This window comes from Salvelinus fontinalis, chromosome 5 (assembly GCF_029448725.1).
Source record: "Salvelinus fontinalis isolate EN_2023a chromosome 5, ASM2944872v1, whole genome shotgun sequence".
In the NCBI taxonomy this organism is placed as follows: Eukaryota; Metazoa; Chordata; class Actinopteri; order Salmoniformes; family Salmonidae; genus Salvelinus; species Salvelinus fontinalis.
The window spans coordinates 38,729,684-38,749,668 of record NC_074669.1 but is presented as its reverse complement, the minus strand read 5'-3'; the positions used below and the strand labels follow the sequence as shown (position 1 = coordinate 38,749,668).

At 49.1% G+C, this 19,985-nt stretch overlaps 1 protein-coding gene across 3 annotated transcripts in view; it reads left to right on the top strand.

The window, feature by feature from the left end:
* The window catches only part of mccc2 (methylcrotonyl-CoA carboxylase subunit 2), a 47,013-nt gene extending 27,028 nt beyond the window's left edge, over positions 1–19,985 (top strand). Inside the window, exons 12-18 of one of the 3 annotated variants that reach the window (XR_008759525.1) lie at positions 192–268; positions 387–453; positions 1,402–1,558; positions 2,076–2,190; positions 17,254–17,339; positions 18,085–18,285; positions 18,328–19,985. Coding sequence is in view for 1 of the 3 variants with exons in the window: in XM_055923347.1 (XP_055779322.1) it covers positions 192–268; positions 387–453; positions 1,402–1,558; positions 2,076–2,190; positions 17,254–17,339; positions 18,085–18,202 (620 nt within the window). In the remaining 2 variants the exon portion in view is untranslated. Of the gene's footprint in view, positions 1–191; positions 269–386; positions 454–1,401; positions 1,559–2,075; positions 2,191–17,253; positions 17,340–18,084 lie in introns of all 3 variants that reach the window. The other 2 variants (XR_008759526.1, XM_055923347.1) reach the window with 2 other exon arrangements.

Genomic DNA, 19,985 nt, shown 5'->3' with positions numbered 1-19,985 from the left:
GATGTTGGACTAGCAGATGTCCAGTCATCTGGTGAACATCTACAGTTCTGAACCTTATAGTACATCCAGTATGTGGATATAACCCAGCATGTCTTGAGAGACCATGCTGTGTTGTTGAAGTACAGGTGTGATTAGACCTGTGTGTCGTTGAAGTACAGGTGTGATTGATTGCGTCTCACGTCTGTTCGCAGGCTTCTCCAGGATATTTGGTTACCCTGTTGGAATCATCGGTAACAATGGAGTCCTGTTCTCAGAGTCTGCTAAGAAAGTAAGTTTCTGCCGTTGAGGAAGGTGATCTGACACACGACGGCAGAGAAGTAGGATATTTTAGTTGACAGTATAATAACCACTATGTACATAATGACTCGTGCATTACTGTGTTCCAGGCAACTCATTTCATAGAGTTATGCTGTCAGAGGAACATTCCACTCATCTTCCTACAAAACATCACAGGTCAGTACAGACAAGGTTCCTCCTACAAGACAGGGTGTATGAAGTTCAATGTTCCATCCTTTTTGTTTTGTGCTCTCTCCCTCTGTCCTCATCTCCCTCTGTCCTCACCCCTCTCTGTCCTCACCCCTCTCTGTCCTCCTCCCTCTCTGTCCTCATCCTCCCTCTGTCCTCATCCTCCCTCTGTCCTCATCCTCCCTCTGTCCTCATCCCCCCTCTGTCCTCATCCCCCCTCTGTCCTCATCCCCCCTCTGTCCTCATCCCCTCTCTGTCCTCATCTCCCTCTGTCCTCATCGCCCTCTGTCCTCATCTCCCTCTGTCCTCATCTCCCTCTGTCCTCATCTCCTCTGTCCTCACCCCTCTCTGTCCTCACCCCTCTCTGTCCTCATCCCACTCTGTCCTCACCCCTCTCTGTCCTCATCCCCCCTCTGTCCTCACCCCTCTCTATCCTCATCCCCCTCTGTCCTCACCCCTCTCTGTCCTCACCCCTCTCTGTCCTCATCCCCTCTCTGTCCTCCTCCCTCTCTGTCCTCATCCCCCCTCTGTCCTCATCCCCCCTCTGTCCTCATCCCCTCTCTGTCCTCATCCCCCCTCTGTCCTCATCCCCCCTCTGTCCTCATCTCCTCTCTGTCCTCATCCCCTCTCTGTCCTCATCCCCCCTCTGTCCTCATCCCCCCCTCTGTCCTCATCCCCCCTCTGTCCTCATCCCCCCTCTGTCCTCATCCCCCCTCTGTCCTCATCCCCCCTCTGTCCTCATCCCCTCTCTGTCCTCATCCCCTCTCTGTCCTCCTCCCTCTCTGTCCTCATCCCCCCTCTGTCCTCATCCCCCCTCTGTCCTCATCCCCTCTCTGTCCTCATCCCCCCTCTGTCCTCATCCCCCCTCTGTCCTCATCTCCTCTCTGTCCTCATCTCCTCTCTGTCCTCATCCCCTCTCTGTCTCTATCTCTGCAGGCTTCATGGTGGGCAGGGAGTACGAGGCAGGCGGCATCGCCAAGGACGGGGCTAAGATGGTCACGGCGGTTGCGTGTGCCAACGTGCCCAAGATCACGGTGATCATCGGCGGCTCGTATGGAGCGGGCAACTACGGCATGTGTGGCAGAGCATACAGGTATACCCTACACACTACATAGTGTATACTACATAGTACACACTACACCACCCGACAATACAGGTCCTAATGACATGGCCTGTCAAGGCAACGGGTATACCCTATATCAGGGGGGGGTGGTATGGCCCGGGAGGGGACAGGGGGGGGGGGGGGCAGGGAACACGGGGGTGGTATGGCCCGGGAGGGGACGGGGGGGGGGGGGGGACAGGGGGGTGGTATGGCCCGGGAGGGGACAGGGGGGGACAGGGGGACGACAGGGGGGTGGTATGGCCCGGGAGGGGACAGGGGACGGGGGGGGGGGGTGTTATGGCCCGGGGGCGGACAGGGGGGGGTGGTATGGCCGGGGGGGGGGGGGGGGCAGGGGACGGGGGGGGACAGGGGACAGGGGACAGGGGGGGGGGGACAGGGGACAGGGGACGGGGGGGGGGGGGGGGCGGGGGGGGTTGTCCTAGGATTAGGCCTTCCTGTCCGTGGTTCCTCATGTACAGTAAACAACATGTGTCCTCCTCTCCACCAGCCCCCGGTTTCTGTACATGTGGCCCAACTCCCGTATCTCTGTGATGGGTGGCGAGCAGGCTGCCACCGTACTCGCTACCATCACTAAAGACCAGCGGGCCAGAGAGGGCAAGGAGGTTAGTATTACACCATATCTCAGTGGGTTAACATCTAGACTACAGACCAGCGGACTAGAGAGGGCAAGGAGGTTAGTATTACACCATATCTCAGTGGGTTAACATCTAGACTACAGACCAGCAGACTAGAGAGGTCAGTATTACACCATATCTCAGTGGGTTAACATCTAGACTACAGACCAGCGGACTAGAGAGGTCAGGAGGTCAGTATTACTCCATATCTCAGTGGGTTAACATCTAGACTACAGACCAGCGGACTAGAGAGGTCAGTATTACACCATATCTCAGTGGGTTAACATCTAGACTACAGACCAGCGGACTAGAGAGGACAGGAGGTCAGTATTACTCCATATCTCAGTGGGTTAACATCTAGACTACAGACCAGCGGACTAGAGAGGTCAGTATTACACCATATCTCAGTGGGTTAACATCTAGACTACAGACCAGCGGACTAGAGAGGTCAGGAGGTCAGTATTACACCATATCTCAGTGGGTTAACATCTAGACTACAGACCAGCGGACTAGAGAGGTCAGGAGGTCAGTATTACACCATATCTCAGTGGGTTAACATCTAGACTACAGACCAGCGGACTAGAGAGGACAGGAGGTCAGTATTACTCCATATCTCAGTGGGTTAACATCTAGACTACAGACCAGCGGACTAGAGAGGTCAGGAGGTCAGTATTACACCATATCTCAGTGGGTTAACATCTAGACTACAGACCAGCGGACTAGAGAGGACAGGAGGTCAGTATTACTCCATATCTCAGTGGGTTAACATCTAGACTACAGACCAGCGGACTAGAGAGGTCAGTATTACACCATATCTCAGTGGGTTAACATCTAGACTACAGACCAGCGGACTAGAGAGGTCAGTATTACACCATATCTCAGTGGGTTAACATCTAGACTACAGACCAGCGGACTAGAGAGGTCAGTATTACACCATATCTCAGTGGGTTAACATCTAGACTACAGACCAGCGGACTAGAGAGGTCAGTATTACACCATATCTCAGTGGGTTAACATCTAGACTACAGACCAGCGGACTAGAGAGGTCAGGAGGTCAGTATTACACCATATCTCAGTGGGTTAACATCTAGACTACAGACCAGCGGACTAGAGAGGTCAGGAGGTCAGTATTACTCCATATCTCAGTGGGTTAACATCTAGACTACAGACCAGCGGACTAGAGAGGTCAGGAGGTCAGTATTACACCATATCTCAGTGGGTTAACATCTAGACTACAGACCAGCGGACTAGAGAGGACAGTATTACTCCATATCTCAGTGGGTTAACATCTAGACTACAGACCAGCGGACTAGAGAGGTCAGGAGGTCAGTATTACACCATATCTCAGTGGGTTAACATCTAGACTACAGACCAGCGGACTAGAGAGGTCAGGAGGTCAGTATTACACCATATCTCAGTGGGTTAACATCTAGACTACAGACCAGCGGACTAGAGAGGCAGGAGGTCAGTATTACACCATATCTCAGTGGGTTAACATCTAGACTACAGACCAGCGGACTAGAGAGGTCAGTATTACACCATATCTCAGTGGGTTAACATCTAGACTACAGACCAGCGGACTAGAGAGGTCAGGAGGTCAGTATTACACCATATCTCAGTGGGTTAACATCTAGACTACAGACCAGCGGACTAGAGAGGACAGGAGGTCAGTATTACACCATATCTCAGTGGGTTAACATCTAGACTACAGACCAGCGGACTAGAGAGGACAGGAGGTCAGTATTACACCATATCTCAGTGGGTTAACATCTAGACTACAGACCAGCGGACTAGAGAGGTCAGTATTACACCATATCTCAGTGGGTTAACATCTAGACTACAGACCAGCGGACTAGAGAGGTCAGGAGGTCAGTATTACACCATATCTCAGTGGGTTAACATCTAGACTACAGACCAGCGGACTAGAGAGGTCAGTATTACACCATATCTCAGTGGGTTAACATCTAGACTACAGACCAGCGGACTAGAGAGGTCAGTATTACACCATATCTCAGTGGGTTAACATCTAGACTACAGACCAGCGGACTAGAGAGGTCAGGAGGTCAGTATTACACCATATCTCAGTGGGTTAACATCTAGACTACAGACCAGCGGACTAGAGAGGATCAGTATTACACCATATCTCAGTGGGTTAACATCTAGACTACAGACCAGCGGACTAGAGAGGTCAGTATTACACCATATCTCAGTGGGTTAACATCTAGACTACAGACCAGCGGACTAGAGAGGTCAGGAGGTCAGTATTACACCATATCTCAGTGGGTTAACATCTAGACTACAGACCAGCGGACTAGAGAGGTCAGTATTACACCATATCTCAGTGGGTTAACATCTAGACTACAGACCAGCGGACTAGAGAGGTCAGTATTACACCATATCTCAGTGGGTTAACATCTAGACTACAGACCAGCGGACTAGAGAGGTCAGGAGGTCAGTATTACACCATATCTCAGTGGGTTAACATCTAGACTACAGACCAGCGGACTAGAGAGGTCAGTATTACACCATATCTCAGTGGGTTAACATCTAGACTACAGACCAGCGGACTAGAGAGGTCAGTATTACACCATATCTCAGTGGGTTAACATCTAGACTACAGACCAGCGGACTAGAGAGGTCAGGAGGTCAGTATTACTCCATATCTCAGTGGGTTAACATCTAGACTACAGACCAGCGGACTAGAGAGGCAGGAGGTCAGTATTACACCATATCTCAGTGGGTTAACATCTAGACTACAGACCAGCGGACTAGAGAGGTCAGGAGGTCAGTATTACACCATATCTCAGTGGGTTAACATCTAGACTACAGACCAGCGGACTAGAGAGGTCAGGAGGTCAGTATTACACCATATCTCAGTGGGTTAACATCTAGACTACAGACCAGCGGACTAGAGAGGTCAGTATTACACCATATCTCAGTGGGTTAACATCTAGACTACAGACCAGCGGACTAGAGAGGTCAGGAGGTCAGTATTACACCATATCTCAGTGGGTTAACATCTAGACTACAGACCAGCGGACTAGAGAGGTCAGGAGGTCAGTATTACACCATATCTCAGTGGGTTAACATCTAGACTACAGACCAGCGGACTAGAGAGGATCAGTATTACACCATATCTCAGTGGGTTAACATCTAGACTACAGACCAGCGGACTAGAGAGGTCAGGAGGTCAGTATTACACCATATCTCAGTGGGTTAACATCTAGACTACAGACCAGCGGACTAGAGAGGCAGGAGGTCAGTATTACACCATATCTCAGTGGGTTAACATCTAGACTACAGACCAGCGGACTAGAGAGGTCAGTATTACACCATATCTCAGTGGGTTAACATCTAGACTACAGACCAGCGGACTAGAGAGGTCAGGAGGTCAGTATTACACCATATCTCAGTGGGTTAACATCTAGACTACAGACCAGCGGACTAGAGAGGTCAGTATTACACCATATCTCAGTGGGTTAACATCTAGACTACAGACCAGCGGACTAGAGAGGTCAGTATTACACCATATCTCAGTGGGTTAACATCTAGACTACAGACCAGCGGACTAGAGAGGTCAGGAGGTCAGTATTACACCATATCTCAGTGGGTTAACATCTAGACTACAGACCAGCGGACTAGAGAGGTCAGGAGGTCAGTATTACACCATATCTCAGTGGGTTAACATCTAGACTACAGACCAGCGGACTAGAGAGGTCAGTATTACACCATATCTCAGTGGGTTAACATCTAGACTACAGACCAGCGGACTAGAGAGGCAGGAGGTCAGTATTACTCCATATCTCAGTGGGTTAACATCTAGACTACAGACCAGCGGACTAGAGAGGTCAGGGGTAGTTACACCATATCTCAGTGGGTTAACATCTAGACTACAGACCAGCGGACTAGAGAGGCAGGAGGTCAGTATTACACCATATCTCAGTGGGTTAACATCTAGACTACAGACCAGCGGACTAGAGAGGACAGTATTACTCCATATCTCAGTGGGTTAACATCTAGACTACAGACCAGCGGACTAGAGAGGTCAGTATTACACCATATCTCAGTGGGTTAACATCTAGACTACAGACCAGCGGACTAGAGAGGACAGTATTACACCATATCTCAGTGGGTTAACATCTAGACTACAGACCAGCGGACTAGAGAGGAGGGGTCAGTATTACTCCATATCTCAGTGGGTTAACATCTAGACTACAGACCAGCGGACTAGAGAGGTCAGGAGGTCAGTATTACACCATATCTCAGTGGGTTAACATCTAGACTACAGACCAGCGGACTAGAGAGGTCAGGAGGTCAGTATTACACCATATCTCAGTGGGTTAACATCTAGACTACAGACCAGCGGACTAGAGGAGGATCAGTATTACACCATATCTCAGTGGGTTAACATCTAGACTACAGACCAGCGGACTAGAGAGGTCAGGAGGTCAGTATTACTCCATATCTCAGTGGGTTAACATCTAGACTACAGACCAGCGGACTAGAGAGGTCAGGAGGTCAGTATTACACCATATCTCAGTGGGTTAACATCTAGACTACAGACCAGCGGACTAGAGAGGTCAGTATTACACCATATCTCAGTGGGTTAACATCTAGACTACAGACCAGCGGACTAGAGAGGTCAGTATTACACCATATCTCAGTGGGTTAACATCTAGACTACAGACCAGCGGACTAGAGAGGTCAGGAGGTCAGTATTACACCATATCTCAGTGGGTTAACATCTAGACTACAGACCAGCGGACTAGAGAGGCAGGAGGTCAGTATTACACCATATCTCAGTGGGTTAACATCTAGACTACAGACCAGCGGACTAGAGAGGTCAGGAGGTCAGTATTACACCATATCTCAGTGGGTTAACATCTAGACTACAGACCAGCGGACTAGAGAGGTCAGGAGGTCAGTATTACACCATATCTCAGTGGGTTAACATCTAGACTACAGACCAGCGGACTAGAGAGGTCAGGAGGTCAGTATTACACCATATCTCAGTGGGTTAACATCTAGACTACAGACCAGCGGACTAGAGAGGTCAGGAGGTCAGTATTACACCATATCTCAGTGGGTTAACATCTAGACTACAGACCAGCGGACTAGAGAGGTCAGGAGGTCAGTATTACACCATATCTCAGTGGGTTAACATCTAGACTACAGACCAGCGGACTAGAGAGGTCAGGAGGTCAGTATTACACCATATCTCAGTGGGTTAACATCTAGACTACAGACCAGCGGACTAGAGAGGTCAGGAGGTCAGTATTACACCATATCTCAGTGGGTTAACATCTAGACTACAGACCAGCGGACTAGAGAGGCAGGAGGTCAGTATTACACCATATCTCAGTGGGTTAACATCTAGACTACAGACCAGCGGACTAGAGAGGTCAGGAGGTCAGTATTACACCATATCTCAGTGGGTTAACATCTAGACTACAGACCAGCGGACTAGAGAGGTCAGGAGGTCAGTATTACACCATATCTCAGTGGGTTAACATCTAGACTACAGACCAGCGGACTAGAGAGGCAGGAGGTCAGTATTACACCATATCTCAGTGGGTTAACATCTAGACTACAGACCAGCGGACTAGAGAGGTCAGGAGGTCAGTATTACACCATATCTCAGTGGGTTAACATCTAGACTACAGACCAGCGGACTAGAGAGGTCAGGAGGTCAGTATTACACCATATCTCAGTGGGTTAACATCTAGACTACAGACCAGCGGACTAGAGAGGCAGGAGGTCAGTATTACACCATATCTCAGTGGGTTAACATCTAGACTACAGACCAGCGGACTAGAGAGGTCAGGAGGTCAGTATTACACCATATCTCAGTGGGTTAACATCTAGACTACAGACCAGCGGACTAGAGAGGTCAGGGGTAGTTACACCATATCTCAGTGGGTTAACATCTAGACTACAGACCAGCGGACTAGAGAGGTCAGGAGGTCAGTATTACACCATATCTCAGTGGGTTAACATCTAGACTACAGACCAGCGGACTAGAGAGGTCAGGAGGTCAGTATTACACCATATCTCAGTGGGTTAACATCTAGACTACAGACCAGCGGACTAGAGAGGTCAGTATTACACCATATCTCAGTGGGTTAACATCTAGACTACAGACCAGCGGACTAGAGAGGTCAGGAGGTCAGTATTACACCATATCTCAGTGGGTTAACATCTAGACTACAGACCAGCGGACTAGAGAGGTCAGTATTACACCATATCTCAGTGGGTTAACATCTAGACTACAGACCAGCGGACTAGAGAGGTCAGGAGGTCAGTATTACACCATATCTCAGTGGGTTAACATCTAGACTACAGACCAGCGGACTAGAGAGGTCAGGAGGTCAGTATTACACCATATCTCAGTGGGTTAACATCTAGACTACAGACCAGCGGACTAGAGAGGTCAGGAGGTCAGTATTACACCATATCTCAGTGGGTTAACATCTAGACTACAGACCAGCGGACTAGAGAGGTCAGGAGGTCAGTATTACACCATATCTCAGTGGGTTAACATCTAGACTACAGACCAGCGGACTAGAGAGGCAGGAGGTCAGTATTACACCATATCTCAGTGGGTTAACATCTAGACTACAGACCAGCGGACTAGAGAGGTCAGGAGGTCAGTATTACACCATATCTCAGTGGGTTAACATCTAGACTACAGACCAGCGGACTAGAGAGGTCAGGAGGTCAGTATTACACCATATCTCAGTGGGTTAACATCTAGACTACAGACCAGCGGACTAGAGAGGTCAGGAGGTCAGTATTACTCCATATCTCAGTGGGTTAACATCTAGACTACAGACCAGCGGACTAGAGAGGTCAGGAGGTCAGTATTACTCCATATCTCAGTGGGTTAACATCTAGACTACAGACCAGCGGACTAGAGAGGTCAGGAGGTCAGTATTACACCATATCTCAGTGGGTTAACATCTAGACTACAGACCAGCGGACTAGAGAGGTCAGGAGGTCAGTATTACACCATATCTCAGTGGGTTAACATCTAGACTACAGACCAGCGGACTAGAGAGGTCAGGAGGTCAGTATTACACCATATCTCAGTGGGTTAACATCTAGACTACAGACCAGCGGACTAGAGAGGTCAGGAGGTCAGTATTACTCCATATCTCAGTGGGTTAACATCTAGACTACAGACCAGCGGACTAGAGAGGTCAGGAGGTCAGTATTACACCATATCTCAGTGGGTTAACATCTAGACTACAGACCAGCGGACTAGAGAGGGGGGTCAGTATTACACCATATCTCAGTGGGTTAACATCTAGACTACAGACCAGCGGACTAGAGAGGTCAGTATTACACCATATCTCAGTGGGTTAACATCTAGACTACAGACCAGCGGACTAGAGAGGTCAGGAGGTCAGTATTACTCCATATCTCAGTGGGTTAACATCTAGACTACAGACCAGCGGACTAGAGAGGTCAGGAGGTCAGTATTACTCCATATCTCAGTGGGTTAACATCTAGACTACAGACCAGCGGACTAGAGAGGTCAGGAGGTCAGTATTACTCCATATCTCAGTGGGTTAACATCTAGACTACAGACCAGCGGACTAGAGAGGTCAGTATTACACCATATCTCAGTGGGTTAACATCTAGACTACAGACCAGCGGACTAGAGGAGGGTCAGTATTACACCATATCTCAGTGGGTTAACATCTAGACTACAGACCAGCGGACTAGAGAGGTCAGGAGGTCAGTATTACACCATATCTCAGTGGGTTAACATCTAGACTACAGACCAGCGGACTAGAGAGGTCAGGAGGTCAGTATTACTCCATATCTCAGTGGGTTAACATCTAGACTACAGACCAGCGGACTAGAGAGGTCAGGAGGTCAGTATTACTCCATATCTCAGTGGGTTAACATCTAGACTACAGACCAGCGGACTAGAGAGGTCAGTATTACACCATATCTCAGTGGGTTAACATCTAGACTACAGACCAGCGGACTAGAGAGGTCAGGAGGTCAGTATTACTCCATATCTCAGTGGGTTAACATCTAGACTACAGACCAGCGGACTAGAGAGGTCAGGAGGTCAGTATTACACCATATCTCAGTGGGTTAACATCTAGACTACAGACCAGCGGACTAGAGAGGCAGGAGGTCAGTATTACACCATATCTCAGTGGGTTAACATCTAGACTACAGACCAGCGGACTAGAGAGGTCAGTATTACACCATATCTCAGTGGGTTAACATCTAGACTACAGACCAGCGGACTAGAGAGGTCAGGAGGTCAGTATTACACCATATCTCAGTGGGTTAACATCTAGACTACAGACCAGCGGACTAGAGAGGTCAGTATTACACCATATCTCAGTGGGTTAACATCTAGACTACAGACCAGCGGACTAGAGAGGTCAGGAGGTCAGTATTACTCCATATCTCAGTGGGTTAACATCTAGACTACAGACCAGCGGACTAGAGAGGCAGGAGGTCAGTATTACACCATATCTCAGTGGGTTAACATCTAGACTACAGACCAGCGGACTAGAGAGGTCAGGAGGTCAGTATTACACCATATCTCAGTGGGTTAACATCTAGACTACAGACCAGCGGACTAGAGAGGTCAGGAGGTCAGTATTACACCATATCTCAGTGGGTTAACATCTAGACTACAGACCAGCGGACTAGAGAGGTCAGTATTACACCATATCTCAGTGGGTTAACATCTAGACTACAGACCAGCGGACTAGAGAGGTCAGGAGGTCAGTATTACACCATATCTCAGTGGGTTAACATCTAGACTACAGACCAGCGGACTAGAGAGGTCAGTATTACACCATATCTCAGTGGGTTAACATCTAGACTACAGACCAGCGGACTAGAGAGGTCAGGAGGTCAGTATTACTCCATATCTCAGTGGGTTAACATCTAGACTACAGACCAGCGGACTAGAGAGGTCAGGAGGTCAGTATTACTCCATATCTCAGTGGGTTAACATCTAGACTACAGACCAGCGGACTAGAGAGGTCAGGAGGTCAGTATTACACCATATCTCAGTGGGTTAACATCTAGACTACAGACCAGCGGACTAGAGAGGTCAGGAGGTCAGTATTACACCATATCTCAGTGGGTTAACATCTAGACTACAGACCAGCGGACTAGAGAGGTCAGTATTACACCATATCTCAGTGGGTTAACATCTAGACTACAGACCAGCGGACTAGAGAGGTCAGGAGGTCAGTATTACTCCATATCTCAGTGGGTTAACATCTAGACTACAGACCAGCGGACTAGAGAGGTCAGGAGGTCAGTATTACACCATATCTCAGTGGGTTAACATCTAGACTACAGACCAGCGGACTAGAGGAGGAGTCAGTATTACACCATATCTCAGTGGGTTAACATCTAGACTACAGACCAGCGGACTAGAGAGGTCAGGAGGTCAGTATTACACCATATCTCAGTGGGTTAACATCTAGACTACAGACCAGCGGACTAGAGAGGTCAGTATTACACCATATCTCAGTGGGTTAACATCTAGACTACAGACCAGCGGACTAGAGAGGTCAGGAGGTCAGTATTACTCCATATCTCAGTGGGTTAACATCTAGACTACAGACCAGCGGACTAGAGAGGCAGGAGGTCAGTATTACACCATATCTCAGTGGGTTAACATCTAGACTACAGACCAGCGGACTAGAGAGGTCAGGAGGTCAGTATTACTCCATATCTCAGTGGGTTAACATCTAGACTACAGACCAGCGGACTAGAGAGGTCAGGAGGTCAGTATTACTCCATATCTCAGTGGGTTAACATCTAGACTACAGACCAGCGGACTAGAGAGGTCAGGAGGTCAGTATTACTCCATATCTCAGTGGGTTAACATCTAGACTACAGACCAGCGGACTAGAGAGGTCAGGAGGTCAGTATTACACCATATCTCAGTGGGTTAACATCTAGACTACAGACCAGCGGACTAGAGAGGTCAGTATTACACCATATCTCAGTGGGTTAACATCTAGACTACAGACCAGCGGACTAGAGAGGTCAGTATTACACCATATCTCAGTGGGTTAACATCTAGACTACAGACCAGCGGACTAGAGAGGTCAGGAGGTCAGTATTACTCCATATCTCAGTGGGTTAACATCTAGACTACAGACCAGCGGACTAGAGAGGTCAGGAGGTCAGTATTACTCCATATCTCAGTGGGTTAACATCTAGACTACAGACCAGCGGACTAGAGAGGTCAGGAGGTCAGTATTACTCCATATCTCAGTGGGTTAACATCTAGACTACAGACCAGCGGACTAGAGAGGTCAGGAGGTCAGTATTACTCCATATCTCAGTGGGTTAACATCTAGACTACAGACCAGCGGACTAGAGAGGTCAGGAGGTCAGTATTACACCATATCTCAGTGGGTTAACATCTAGACTACAGACCAGCGGACTAGAGAGGACAGGAGGTCAGTATTACACCATATCTCAGTGGGTTAACATCTAGACTACAGACCAGCGGACTAGAGAGGTCAGTATTACACCATATCTCAGTGGGTTAACATCTAGACTACAGACCAGCGGACTAGAGAGGTCAGGAGGTCAGTATTACTCCATATCTCAGTGGGTTAACATCTAGACTACAGACCAGCGGACTAGAGAGGTCAGTATTACACCATATCTCAGTGGGTTAACATCTAGACTACAGACCAGCGGACTAGAGAGGTCAGGAGGTCAGTATTACTCCATATCTCAGTGGGTTAACATCTAGACTACAGACCAGCGGACTAGAGAGGTCAGGAGGTCAGTATTACTCCATATCTCAGTGGGTTAACATCTAGACTACAGACCAGCGGACTAGAGAGGTCAGGAGGTCAGTATTACTCCATATCTCAGTGGGTTAACATCTAGACTACAGACCAGCGGACTAGAGAGGACAGGAGGTCAGTATTACACCATATCTCAGTGGGTTAACATCTAGACTACAGACCAGCGGACTAGAGAGGTCAGTATTACCCCATATCTCAGTGGGTTAACATCTAGACTACAGACCAGCGGACTAGAGAGGTCAGGAGGTCAGTATTACTCCATATCTCAGTGGGTTAACATCTAGACTACAGACTAGCGGACTAGAGAGGTCAGTATTACACCATATCTCAGTGGGTTAACATCTAGACTACAGACCAGCGGACTAGAGAGGTCAGGAGGTCAGTATTACTCCATATCTCAGTGGGTTAACATCTAGACTACAGACCAGCGGACTAGAGAGGTCAGGAGGTCAGTATTACTCCATATCTCAGTGGGTTAACATCTAGACTACAGACCAGCGGACTAGAGAGGTCAGGAGGTCAGTATTACTCCATATCTCAGTGGGTTAACATCTAGACTACAGACCAGCGGACTAGAGAGGACAGGAGGTCAGTATTACACCATATCTCAGTGGGTTAACATCTAGACTACAGACCAGCGGACTAGAGAGGTCAGTATTACACCATATCTCAGTGGGTTAACATCTAGACTACAGACCAGCGGACTAGAGAGGTCAGGAGGTCAGTATTACACCATATCTCAGTGGGTTAACATCTAGACTACAGACCAGCGGACTAGAGAGGTCAGTATTACACCATATCTCAGTGGGTTAACATCTAGACTACAGACCAGCGGACTAGAGAGGTCAGGAGGTCAGTATTACTCCATATCTCAGTGGGTTAACATCTAGACTACAGACCAGCGGACTAGAGAGGTCAGTATTACACCATATCTCAGTGGGTTAACATCTAGACTACAGACCAGCGGACTAGAGAGGTCAGGAGGTCAGTATTACTCCATATCTCAGTGGGTTAACATCTAGACTACAGACCAGCGGACTAGAGAGGTCAGTATTACACCATATCTCAGTGGGTTAACATCTAGACTACAGACCAGCGGGCTAGAGAGGTCAGGAGGTCAGTATTACTCCATATCTCAGTGGGTTAACATCTAGACTACAGACCAGCGGACTAGAGAGGTCAGGAGGTCAGTATTACTCCATATCTCAGTGGGTTAACATCTAGACTACAGACCAGCGGACTAGAGAGGTCAGGAGGTCAGTATTACTCCATATCTCAGTGGGTTAACATCTAGACTACAGACCAGCGGACTAGAGAGGTCAGGAGGTCAGTATTACACCATATCTCAGTGGGTTAACATCTAGACTACAGACCAGCGGACTAGAGAGGTCAGTATTACACCATATCTCAGTGGGTTAACATCTAGACTACAGACCAGCGGACTAGAGAGGTCAGTATTACACCATATCTCAGCGGGTTAACATCTAGACTACAGACCAGCGGACTAGAGAGGTCAGGAGGTCAGTATTACTCCATATCTCAGTGGGTTAACATCTAGACTACAGACCAGCGGACTAGAGAGGTCAGGAGGTCAGTATTACTCCATATCTCAGTGGGTTAACATCTAGACTACAGACCAGCGGACTAGAGAGGTCAGGAGGTCAGTATTACTCCATATCTCAGTGGGTTAACATCTAGACTACAGACCAGCGGACTAGAGAGGTCAGGAGGTCAGTATTACTCCATATCTCAGTGGGTTAACATCTAGACTACAGACCAGCGGACTAGAGAGGTCAGGAGGTCAGTATTACACCATATCTCAGTGGGTTAACATCTAGACTACAGACCAGCGGACTAGAGAGGACAGGAGGTCAGTATTACACCATATCTCAGTGGGTTAACATCTAGACTACAGACCAGCGGACTAGAGAGGTCAGTATTACCCCATATCTCAGTGGGTTAACATCTAGACTACAGACCAGCGGACTAGAGAGGTCAGGAGGTCAGTATTACTCCATATCTCAGTGGGTTAACATCTAGACTACAGACTAGCGGACTAGAGAGGTCAGTATTACACCATATCTCAGTGGGTTAACATCTAGACTACAGACCAGCGGACTAGAGAGGTCAGGAGGTCAGTATTACTCCATATCTCAGTGGGTTAACATCTAGACTACAGACCAGCGGACTAGAGAGGTCAGGAGGTCAGTATTACTCCATATCTCAGTGGGTTAACATCTAGACTACAGACCAGCGGACTAGAGAGGTCAGGAGGTCAGTATTACTCCATATCTCAGTGGGTTAACATCTAGACTACAGACCAGCGGACTAGAGAGGACAGGAGGTCAGTATTACACCATATCTCAGTGGGTTAACATCTAGACTACAGACCAGCGGACTAGAGAGGTCAGTATTACACCATATCTCAGTGGGTTAACATCTAGACTACAGACCAGCGGACTAGAGAGGTCAGGAGGTCAGTATTACACCATATCTCAGTGGGTTAACATCTAGACTACAGACCAGCGGACTAGAGAGGTCAGGAGGTCAGTATTACACCATATCTCAGTGGGTTAACATCTAGACTACAGACCAGCGGACTAGAGAGGTCAGTATTACACCATATCTCAGTGGGTTAACATCTAGACTACAGACCAGCGGACTAGAGAGGTCAGGAGGTCAGTATTACTCCATATCTCAGTGGGTTAACATCTAGACTACAGACCAGCGGACTAGAGAGGTCAGTATTACACCATATCTCAGTGGGTTAACATCTAGACTACAGACCAGCGGACTAGAGAGGTCAGGAGGTCAGTATTACTCCATATCTCAGTGGGTTAACATCTAGACTACAGACCAGCGGACTAGAGAGGACAGGAGGTCAGTATTACACCATATCTCAGTGGGTTAACATCTAGACTACAGACCAGCGGACTAGAGAGGTCAGGAGGTCAGTATTACTCCATATCTCAGTGGGTTAACATCTAGACTACAGACCAGCGGACTAGAGAGGACAGGAGGTCAGTATTACACCATATCTCAGTGGGTTAACATCTAGACTACAGACCAGCGGAATAGAGAGGAGAGGGTTGGATTGGCTGGGGGTCCCGGAGAAGAGGGTTGGATCGGCTGGGGGTCCCGGAGGAGAGGGTTGGATCGGCTGGGGGTCCCGGAGGAGAGGGTTGGATCGGCTGGGGGTCCCAGAGGAGAGGGTTGGATCGGCTGGGGGTCCCAGAGGAGAGGGTTGGATCGGCTGGGGGTCCCAGAGGAGAGGGTTGGATCGGCTGGGGGTCCCAGAGGAGAGGGTTGGATCGGCTGGGGGTCCCAGAGGAGAGGGTTGGATCGGCTGGGGGTCCCAGAGGAGAGGGTTGGATCGGCTTGGGGTCCCAGAGGAGAGGGTTGGATCGGCTGGGGGTCCCGGAGGAGAGGTTGGATCGGTTGGGGGTCCCAGAGGAGACGGTTGGATTGGCTGGGGGTCCCAGAGGAGAGGTTGGATCGGCTGGGGGTCCCAGAGGAGACGGTTGGATCGGCTGGGGGTCCCAGAGGAGACGGTTGGATCGGCTGGGGGTCCCAGAGGAGAGGGTTGGATCGGCTGGGGGTCCCAGAGGAGAGGGTTGGATCGGCTGGGGGTCCCAGAGGAGAGGTTAGATCGGCTGGGGGTCCCAGAGGAGAGGGTTGGATCGGCTGGGGGTCCCAGAGGAGAGGGTTGGATCGGCTGGGTGTCCCAGAGGAGAGGGTTGGATCGGCTGGGTGTCCCAGAGGAGAGGGTTGGATCGGCTGGGGGTCCCAGAGGAGAGGTTAGATCGGCTGGGGGTCCCAGAGGAGAGGTTTGGATCGGCTGGGGGTCCCGGAGGAGAGGGTTGGATCGGCTGGGGGTCCCGGAGGAGAGGGTTGGATCGGCTGGGGGTCCCGGAGGAGAGGTTGGATCGGTTGGGGGTCCCAGAGGAGACGGTTGGATCGGCTGGGGGTCCCAGAGGAGAGGGTTGGATCGGCTGGGGGTCCCGGAGGAGAGGGTTGGATCGGCTGGGGGTCCCAGAGGAGAGGGTTGGATCGGCTGGGGGTCCCGGAGGAGAGGGTTGGATCGGCTGGGGGTCCCGGAGGAGAGGGTTGGATCGGCTGGGGGTCCCGGAGGAGAGGGTTGGATCGGCTGGGGGTCCCAGAGGAGAGGGTTGGAAAGGGCTGATCTAGGCTGTTACAGGACTAACTAATATAACCAATGTTCCGTGTTCAGTTCACAGCAGAGCAGGAGGCCGCCATGAAGGAACCCATCGTCAAACGGTTTGAAGAGGAAGGAAGCCCCTACTTCTCCAGCGCTAGGTGAGATATCGGCATCACCCAGTCTATGATGCATAGTTCATAAGGCGGCCTGTGATGCATAGTTCATAAGGCGGTCTATGATGCATAGTTCATAAGGCGGTCTGTGATGCATAGTTCATAAGGCGGTCTGTGATGCATAGTTCATAAGGCGGTCTATGATGCATAGTTCATAAGGCGGTCTGTGATGCATAGTTCATAAGGCGGTCTATGATGCATAGTTCATAAGGCGGTCTGTGATGCATAGTTCATAAGGCGGTCTATGATGCATAGTTCATAAGGCGGTCTGTGATGCATAGTTCATAAGGCGGTCTATGATGCATAGTTCGTAAGGCGGTCTATGATGCATAGTTCATAAGGCGGTCTGTGATGCATAGTTCATAAGGCGGTCTATGATGCATAGTTCATAAGGCGGTCTATGATGCATAGTTCATAAGGCGGTCTATGATGCATAGTTCATAAGGCGGTCTATGATGCATAGTTCATAAGGCGGTCTGTGATGCATTATTAATGTGCTTATAATGAATTATGAAGAGTATCTCAAATCAAATTGTATTAGTCACATGTGCCAAATACAACAGTCGTAGACATCACAGTGTAATACTGACTTACAGGCTCTAACCGACAATGCAGTTTAAAAAATATAAAATACAAAAGAACATTTTAAATAAATAAAATATGATCTATTGTGAGTTGTACCTTGTGTTTTATCTTCCATGTGGTTCCGTCTTTCTGCCCATCTGTGTAGGCTGTGGGATGACGGTATCATCGACCCGGCTGACACACGTCTGGTTCTGGGAATGAGTCTCAGTGCTACACTCAATGCCCCGACACAGAGGACACGCTTCGGAGTGTTCCGGATGTAAACATCCACGGGTCCACTAGAGGCCCACTAGAGGACAGACTAAACATCCACAGGTCCACTAGAGGACAGACTAAACATCCACGGGTCCACTAGAGGCCCACTAGAGGACAGACTAAACATCCACAGGTCCACTAGAGGACAGACTAAACATCCACGGGTCCACTAGAGGCCCACTAGAGGACAGACTAAACATCCACAGGTCCACTAGAGGACAGACTAAACATCCACAGGCCCACTAGAGGACAGACTAAACATCCACAGGCCCACTAGAGGACAGACTAAACATCCACAGGCCCACTAGAGGTCCACTAGAGGACAGACTAAACATCCACAGGTCCACTAGAGGACAGACTAAACATCCACAGGTCCACTAGAGGACAGACTAAACATCCACAGGCCCACTAGAGGACAGACTAAACATCCACGGGTCCACTAGAGGCCCACTAGAGGACAGACTAAACATCCACAGGTCCACTAGAGGACAGACTAAACATCCACAGGTCCACTAGAGGACAGACTAAACATCCACGGGTCCACTAGAGGCCCACTAGAGGACAGACTAAACATCCACAGGTCCACTAGAGGACAGACTAAACATCCACAGGCCCACTAGAGGACAGACTAAACATCCACAGGCCCACTAGAGGACAGACTAAACATCCACAGGCCCACTAGAGGACAGACTAAACATCCACAGGTCCACTAGAGGACAGACTAAACATCCACAGGCCCACTAGAGGACAGACTAAACATCCACAGGCCCACTAGAGGACAGACTAAACATCCACAGGTCCACTAGAGGACAGACTAAACATCCACAGGCCCACTAGAGGACAGACTAAACATCCACAGGCCCACTAGAGGACAGACTAAACATCCACAGGCCCACTAGAGGACAGACTAAACATCCACAGGCCCACTAGAGGTCCACTAGAGGACAGACTAAACATCCACAGGTCCACTAGAGGACAGACTAAACATCCACAGGTCCACTAGAGGACAGACTAAACATCCACAGGCCCACTAGAGGACAGACTAAACATCCACAGGCCCACTAGAGGACAGACTAAACATCCACAGGCCCACTAGAGGACAGACTAAACATCCACAGGCCCACTAGAGGTCCACTAGAGGACAGACTAAACATCCACAGGTCCACTAGAGGACAGACTAAACATCCACAGGCCCACTAGAGGACAGACTCTGGAGCCAGTCTGTACTGTATCCTGAATAGGGCGACCAAAACGGAACCCTATTCCCTATATAGTGCACTACTACCCCATGGGCCCTGATCAAATCTAGTGCACTATAAAGGGAATAGGGAGGCATTTGGGACAATAGTGTATTTTGTAGAAACAGTATATTGCACAACCCCAGGTAGCGTTGTCAGTAGTGTGTGGTGCCTGACAATAGAAGAAGATTTTTGTTCTGGAAAATGTATTAAACTGTCACCTTTGTTCCAACTGAATCCGTATCCTGTAAAGGGGGACATTTACACACAACTCTTGACTTCAGCATAAATCATGAATCAGTGTCAATAAGGAGACTTGTGTTTTAAAAGTCTGAGATAAAGTAATCGAGCCAGAATAGTAAAGTGTCCTCCTGATCACACTCAGTGCCTCTCTACTTCTTCTGATATGGTCAAACATCATATCACTCTGCCTCTCTGGGCGTCTCTTTCTTTCGAACTCTGTCTTTTTGTGTGTTTGTTGCTTCTATTTTCTCCAGATTTTGGATTAACATTCTGGTGTTCACCAATTAAATGAACTGGCCACACATGGAAA